Source organism: Aphelocoma coerulescens, chromosome 6 (genome assembly GCF_041296385.1).
Source record: "Aphelocoma coerulescens isolate FSJ_1873_10779 chromosome 6, UR_Acoe_1.0, whole genome shotgun sequence".
Classification (NCBI taxonomy): Eukaryota; Metazoa; Chordata; class Aves; order Passeriformes; family Corvidae; genus Aphelocoma; species Aphelocoma coerulescens.
Window position 1 is genome coordinate 31,613,809 of NC_091020.1, and position 8,362 is coordinate 31,622,170.

General features: G+C 41.6%; 1 protein-coding gene across 1 annotated transcript; it reads right to left on the reverse strand.

Annotated features, from left to right (window-relative positions):
* Positions 1-4,332: 4,332 nt before the first annotated feature.
* On the reverse strand, positions 4,333-7,975 carry LOC138112878 (uncharacterized). The gene is made up of 2 exons (XM_069020464.1): positions 7,471-7,975; positions 4,333-5,775 (listed from the first exon to the last, which is right to left on the reverse strand). The coding sequence occupies exons 1-2, from the start codon at positions 7,684-7,686 to the stop codon at positions 5,254-5,256; spliced, it is 738 nt and encodes a 245-aa protein (XP_068876565.1). The 5' UTR covers positions 7,687-7,975; the 3' UTR covers positions 4,333-5,253.
* Between the last annotated feature and the right edge of the window lie 387 nt (positions 7,976-8,362).

Below are 8,362 nucleotides of genomic sequence, written 5' to 3' on the forward strand. Positions count from 1 at the left end.
GGCACATATGTATTCTCCTTGGTTTGTGTTACTGGAGCCAGGAGTGATGGTTTGTATTCCTATTCTGACTGGTTTTCTTCACTGCCCTGAGCAAACCTCTGTGCAATTTTGTTTTCCCATTCTCAAACATGGAGGGATGCTCTCTGTCTGTCAATGGGAAGGACTTTGGAGTCTGTGCATAAACCAGATCAATATCAACTCTTTGTTTTATTATTTAAATGAAATAGGCTTAGTATAGCTGCTCTTATTTACATGACTAGTGAGATGACTCTCCTAAATTAGGACTGGTTTTGTTATTGCTTTGTCTTAGTTCCTTGGAGATGCTGAAACAGAACGTGCTGCACTTCTGTAAGACATCTCCAGCAGACAAAGAGGTGACAGTGCAAATGCTTAAGTATTCATTTCTTGCTGAAGAGCTGGCCAGTAATTGTGGCATTCACATGAAAACACTTCCTCTGTTTTTAGATTGCAGATAAATAATTATGAGGAAGGGAACAAAATAACATTCATTGGTTCAAAAATTTTGGCCAAGCCTGCAAAGGATTCCCTAGGTACCAATTGAGTGAGGTGCTGTGTGAAGTCCCAGAGATGGATCTGTGGCACACTGGGTCTGGAAACAAAAGAGGCAACATGCCTGGGGTCAGTGGGCTCTGAAGGGGAACTCCAGGTTTTCTGGAGTGGTCCTGTAGAGAAGATTCACTCCGGGAGAAGAAACATCTCAGATAGTGGCTGGATGGCAAATGTGTTTTCCTTTCTCATCACCCCACATGCAGCTGTTAGATAAGTTAATTAGCAAGCTCAAACGAGTTGTTTCATGTGTATTGAATGCGGTCTCCCTTAATTGCATTTCTTTTAAACACTGGACACTCTTCTAAAAGACTGAACATTTTAGCCTTTTGAAGCTGAAAGCTGTAAAAACTTTATTTTGTGTTTCTGAGAAATGTAGATAGACCTAAAGATTTCATGATCATGTGGTTGCCCATATCTGACTAATAATTAAATTGTAAAATTGCAATTTCATATTAGGGTTAGTCTTTTCACCTGCTTTAAAAACTGAAAATCATATTTGGTATATAAACACACACAGAATATCCTTCTGATTGAATTTCAAGAGCATATCCAGGAGTAAATGTTTTTAAGCACTTCTAATACTGTAGTCTATAAGAGGAGCAGACACTTCTAAAGCAATGTTAAAAGTTGTCTTTCATAACTGAGTCAACAGATCATTTTTGTAATAAATTAAAGCAAGTGTTCTCAATTAGAAGAGCTAGTGGCTGTTGGTATTGTACAAAAAAAAAATCATTCTAATATCCAAAGGGTTAGGGGTGGGGAGGGTCTGTTTGGTTTTGTTTCTCTTTCCAGGGAGATCTTTAACATTGTTTGATGAAGCTAGTTTCATTTTGAGATTGTTACTGAAGATAAAGGCTTCTGTGTTCTATGGCTGCTTGGATTCTTCGTACATAATGTCCTAGTAATGTCACAGTGCTGCTGTATTTAGATCAAACCACTGTTTTGATTGGGTTTTTTGGCTTTTTTTTTTTTAATAAATTCCTTAATTTAAATAAATGAAAACTCTATGTTTTGCTTTAATGAGGCACAAAATCAGAGATTCCTCAGGTCCTTGGGATCCTGAAGAGGGTTACAGTGAGAGTGGGGTACAGCCCATCTCTTCCTGGGTGCTTTTGTGGCTTCATGTGTTTTGTATTTTCTGTCCCACCACATCTTCACAGAGGCTGAGGGAACCAAAAACCAGCCTGAGGTTGTACCTCACTTTGTGCAGGTTCAGGTTCTCATCTGAAAGCAGATTTCCCTCCCCTGCCTCCCGCCCTCACCTCCCCAGCCTCCCTCTGCACCATCAGCCAACACAATTTTTGCAGCCTCAGAGGTAAGGTCAGGGAGAGGGTGACAAAATCACAGCAGGGACACGGGCTTCAGAAGGCTTGGACTGTGCTTTTAAGTGAAGTGAGCACTGCCTGATTTATGAGGCCCTACAGAGGACTTTGCCTAAGCTCCAGTCAGACAGAGAGAATGTATTTACAGAAGGAAAACAACAGCCTACCAAGGGTGCTGTTCATGTTCCATACAGAAAGATCTAACACAGAGATAAAGAGTGGCTGCAAAATCACCAGCAGGAGAGTGATGATGCACTGCTTTTTCTTTAAGAGGAGAAAGAAGAATTTTTCGAAGAGGCATAAAGAATATTTTTATGAGACTCCTAATGGCAAGCAGTGTCTGCATCAAGTTTCATGAAAGAACACTGAGAAAACAGATTATCTGCATGAAAGCAGCAGCTACATCCAACAGCTAAACTCAGTAAAACCTAAAGTAATAGACTATATAAATTCAGGTCATGCATATTATCACTTTCCAAACAAACCCAAGCCATTTTTTCACAAGGTTTTAACAATCTGAGAGGCTGTGAGATGAAATTTTATTTCTTCTCTTAACAGCTCTTGGTGTTTTTTTTTTCTCTCTGTAACTTCATGTCTTTTCTATGCAGCAACATCTAGATAATGTTCCCCCTTGGGAGATCTAATCTTCTTAAGACTTTTCCACTGTCTCTGACATGGGATGTGCAGCTTCTCAGAGGAAAGTCGTGACACTGTTTTGAAGGAAATCCAATTTAAAAACCATGTCAACTTTTTTTAATTCCTCAGGGTGCTTTACAGATGAAAAATACCATAAATGGGCCTGACTGTGCAATTTCAGGTCTATTGGGTTCTTCTGGGGGAGGAAACACTACAAGTTTCTGCCAAGTCAGTCTAGTTTTTGGGGTTTTGAAATTCTGTTTCACATTTGGTATTCAGTAAAAGTAAAAAATAAAATACAGCCTGCTAAAAAATGGTGCTCTGAATTGTCTTGAGTGGAGAAGAGGAACTGCCCAGAGGCTGAACAGCTTGAATAGCCCGTTTACAGATGCTTGAGTAAATCACAGAACCATAGAAGGCTGGAAAAGACTTCCAAGATCATCAGGTCCAACCTTTGACCAAACACCACCTTGTCCACTAAACCATAGCACTGAGTCATTTCTGGAACACTTCCAGGGATGATGATTCCACCACCCTCCCTAGGCAACCCGTTCCAATGCCTGACCACTCTTTCAGTGAAGAAAATACCTGGTTTTCTGGGTTTTTCTTTACTTTATTGCTAATTCTTTTCTTAAGGAAACTTTGTTGTCCTTTGCTGTCAGCAAATGTCAGTCACACCCTAATAGTGCACCTCTCCACATACCTCTGTTAACTTAAATGGCAGAGGTCTGCAGAGAGGCTCAGGATGCTCCAGACCTGCTAATCTGCAGTTATTGCAGTGTGACAGACATTAAAATATCAGGAGCAAAAAGGCAGGCAGTTTGCCTTTTCTGAAAAGCTTGTAGATCGGAAATGACTTGCAAAGCCAGACTTCAAAAGGACACATTCAAGTGTGCAAAGCCACATGTTTTAAGAAATGAAAGAATTAAGGTTGCCTGTGTCCCATTAATACTGTTCCTTTCCCCTCATGCACTGTTATTATTATGCCCTCACATAATACCATGTTACTATTATGCATTCACTCCTAGAGGAGAAACTAACCTCTGGCAAACTCAAAATGAAAACCAGATGCATCCCTTCAATGGCATCTGCTAATGCATTATGGGTTTCAGACTTTCTTTTAAATCTTAAAAAAAAAAAAAAATTATATACATCTATCTATCTTTTTTTTTTCCTGCAGGGAAAATCTCACCTAATTGGCTGCTCCCTCCATTTGCAGCAGGAAGGCAACTGGGAATTCTGAAAAATTCATTTGGCCTAAGTATTTAGTGCTTTCTCCCACACACAAAGGACTGAGAGCTCTCAGTATCCCATCTCAGTTCCCTTAGATTATCTTGATTCCAGGATGGGGAAGAGGTTGTGGAATGAGTCTTATATGTTTCCCTCCCCTTTTTTTGGTGGGGGGAAACTCCTGGTTATTTCCTGAGAGAGCTGGCAGAGGGATGTGAGAAATTCCTTAATCTGCCCTCCCATTTCCACATATCTTCAGAGTCTGAAAGACACAAATATGAGGCCCAAGAGCTGAGGAGGCAAAGCAGAAGAAATATCTGTGCAAATAGGTGTTGGGAAGAAGGAAAATATGAACTGCAGAAGGGACGAGACACACCTTGAGGCAGGTTTCACTAGGGCTGAAGAGATGAGAGGAACAAGGAGGGAAAAGTGATGGAAGGGATTCCAGTCAGCACTGGAAGGGATTATGTGTAGCCAGGGGCATGGCTTACTTGTTAACTCACATTAAAATAAGTCTGAAAGCAAAGAGAGAAACATCAATTCAAACCACAACTGTAATGAGGAATTTATTGCTGATGATACCACAGGCAGTAATAGATCTTTCTGGAAGCTTAAAATCATTGCCTCATTTTGGGTCTGATATTCACTGTGGAATTAAACATTGACATTTCCCATAGTAAAAAGATCCAGCTGCAGCTGACATTTTATACTTACAGGACCACGATAAACATTAAAATACAATAAACAATTTGAAGTTCAGATTACATTAGGAATTCACTATGTGGTTCTTGGATTTACGGTAGGAAAGAGGGAAGGAGCCTTCTTTCATACTTAATTCCATCATACTAACTTAAATCTTGCATTTTTTCCTCTTTGCTCTTGCAGTGGTTTTTGAGTCAAAGGTTTTTGAGTCTGCAAATGAAACCATAATAGCTGATCATATTTAAAAGTAGATCTTATGTCTGTGTTTGCTTCTTCATGCATCAAACCCTTGCAGTGATCCACCTGATGTGGCAATGAGTGAAAATCAGTAATTTCTCATCAACTATTTCTGTGTCAGCAACAAGTCACAGTAAGAACATCAATGAGTTGGGCCACAGTGACATGATAAAAACAAGAGGCTTAAAACAAGCAAAACAACGAGGCAGAATACAACATTCTTTCTTCAGATTAACTAACACAAACTGCACAGCAGGAAACAAGCTGCTCCTCTGACACTAATCACCTTTTTTGAAGGCAACTTAAGCATTCTAGTAATACATGCATGTATTTAGAACACTGCTATAAGCTGCACCTATGGCTCAATCATGCTGATTCTTTGCAGAAAATAATTGAAAACAAATATATGCAATGTTAATCAACAACAATCCCATAACAAGCACCTTTCTGCATCAGAGGGGACTGATATACATGAGCTAGAATCAGAATGGTGCTGAGCAGGAACAACCCTTCCTGGGTTCTAGGACTGCACAAAAATCTGTAACCAGCTCCAGTATCACTTCTTTTGTACAAATGCTTCTAGAGGAGCACTGATGTGCATTGTCAAAAGATCCAAGAAGTCACCTGTGTTGAGCTTTAGGACGTTCTGGGTTTCCTTTTGATCCTGACACTCGGTCACTCCCTTGCTGTGCTGGTTTGCTGAGCTGCAGGACTCCTCATCCTCCTTGCCATGGCCCAGCACCAGCAGAGCGCTGCAGCTGCTCCTGCGCTGAAACCCTCCCTGGGCCAGGAACGGGGGCTGGTTCTGATCTGCCTTTGTTTTCCTTTTGGACCTCTTGCTTTCGTAGTTCCCCAGCTCCATCAGCCTCTCGTTGAAGTATTCCTGCAAAGGTTTGTCCTGGAAGCCAGGGCTGGTGGTCTGGTGGCCTTTCAAGCAGCCTCCTGAGGAGCTCCCCAGGCAATGGACTAACGAGGCTCTCCTTGGGAAATTATTGAGTTGTGGTGAGGAGCTCTTCCCTCTTTCCAGATCCTGGAAAATTTGGTTGGAGGCTGGATTTCCCGAATAATTTCTTGATAACTGTTTTAAATAGAGGGGGAGGGAGAGGCAGGATTGGGGGCAGAAGGAAGAAGGAAATCTGAATTAAAGTATGCTGGCTTAAATAGAAAAAGGATCTAAGGATTAAGGTTCCGTACAGTAAACAGCTGTTAGACAGTGTTTGAGATTCTTAATCCAAGTTCCCTGAAGACCAAACAATCCCTCTCTGGAACAGAAGTCCATTGGGTTGAGGTTAATGCTGAGCACTTTTACCTCCAGCTGACTGTGACTTACTGCCACAATTTTGTGTTGCCTCTGTGAAAATCTAACTTTTTGAAATAATTTCTCACTTGTCTGTCTTAACAGAACTTTAGGTTTATCCTTTTCAAATTCCATTAGCTTGTAGCTGCTATTTCCCAAGGCAAAACTTGATCCCACTTCTAAGAGATTCTTTTTTTCCCCCTTTCTTTAATCCCAGGTAACTGCTGAACTGTAGTGTATTTTTACAAGAATTGCAGTTTTCACATATAATATATTTCTACATCTTAAAACAGTGAAGATGATGATGATGATGATGATGATGATATTATTATTATTGATAGACATAATTTTTTCTCCTCCTTTCCCATTACAGGATGCCTCTCTCCTTTCTAGCCAGCCAAATTAATACTCAAGTTATTTAAATAGTAAAGGAAGACCTGGTCCAGCCCCCATTGATACACTTGGGTGTCTTTAGGTTGATTTCAGGGGAACATCCATGCTGTGAGTCCTTTTATTGACTGGGAGATAAAATTTTGGTAGAAACTCAGCACGTAAAAGGTTGCCTTTCCAGAGTTTAATGTCCCCTAGATTTTCAAAGTCCCTGCTCTGCCATTTGCACCTTTCTCACAGGTATTCCAAGACACCCTGGCCTGTCTCAGCTACCAGGAGCAACAGCTGCTTTCTGTACAGCAAGTTAAGGCAGAGCATGGCTTTTTCTCTGAAAACTTTAGCAGTTTGGCTTGAGAGAAGAACTGTTTTATATTATATTACTGTTTCTAATCAATAAAAAGAAAGACTATACTGTTTGTAGATGACAGCCACAGCGAGGTCGTGGAACATTTTGCAATCATTTATTATGCCTGACAATGCCTTTGGTATTAAAAAAAAAAGCCATCACTCATGCAGTTTTTGACAATCTCTAATTAAGTCTAGATACTTGCTCAGGGTCCAGCCACAAATCTGGTTGGAGAGCCTGGCAGTGTCTCAGTAGGGCACTCCATCATCAGCCCCTGGCATGCTGCCTGCTCGTAATGAATGAAAAACATTGAGCTCAAATGAGTAGTAGTGGGTTGGACATGCCATGTAAACTGAAAAGCAATCAAGTTTTTGATCTCCCACTATTCCATCACACTTCATTCTGGAAGGGACCCAGCAAATGTGATGTCCCTGCCTAGAGTGGTTGTACTTTTGGAATAAGTTAGGTAATTGAAGAACACTAAAACCTGACTGAAGCACTCTTCCTAACTCAAACTTTTAAAAATGGTTTAAAAAACAAAATCAACCTAAAAATAATAATCAGCTTTAAAATGTAGCAGAATAAAACTCTTTCAAGACAAATTTTTCTATACCCAATCACAGCTCAGACTTTATTATCATATCAAACATCAGCTTTCCAGAGCATAAGGGAATTATTCATCCTGCAGAATAATAGGTAGCAGTCACCATATATTGCAAAGAGAGTTTTGGCACACAAACCTTAACATCCTGGAAGCCTGGATATTCTGGGATGATGGGCAAGGCACACTTGCTGACAGTGTTTGACCACTCTCGTTTCACCATCCTAGGACAGCAAAGGCCGCTCCTGGAGAGAGGGGATTGCCCCAGCTCAGGTGGATTTTCAGCAACACCGAGTGGCTTGAAGTGTTTTATGTAGCAAGTTCTCAGGCACAGCATTGAGGCAGGCCTTTCCATGTCAGCAGGATCCAGAGGAGTTCGGAAGCAGTGTGTATTCCAGAATAACTCTCTCTCCCAGTTTTCCTCTAATGCATAATCTGGTACCAGGGAGTCCCTCGACAACCTGCAGTGCCCGGTGCCAGCAGACACAGCACAAACAGCTCCCAGCAGAATCACAAGCAGGGGATGCCTTTGCTGAGGTCTGAAACCCTCAAACCATTAATGCTGCTTTTATCCTCTGAGAGCTCTTCACAGAAGGCCAGCAAATCTGAACCAACAACGCAAAGGGCTCAGGTGAGGGGGGAATTTGCAGGGATTACAGAGTCTCCCACCGTCATCTCAGACAGCCTGATGTGGCTGCTGACGTGGCAGCAATTAGAGAAGATCAACAACCACACGCAGGAGTCGTCACTCAGCCTATTTGGAGCAGGCAGATCACTGCCCTTGTGACTGACCAGGGATCCCTGACACCAAAACACTCAGGGCTTTAGCTCAGCGGGGTGAAAGGTGAATTAAGTCAACACACTGAACCAACAGTTCAGGAAAGACAGTGTAGGAAGCTGCAATAAAAAATTCCTCCCAAGAAGTCCTATGCCACTTGTCTTCCTCCGTGTGGTTGGAGATGGGCTACAGCCCTGGAGATCTGAGGAGATCCAGACTGCCTCGTTGTTTGTGTCAGGAGAGGGATGCTCTG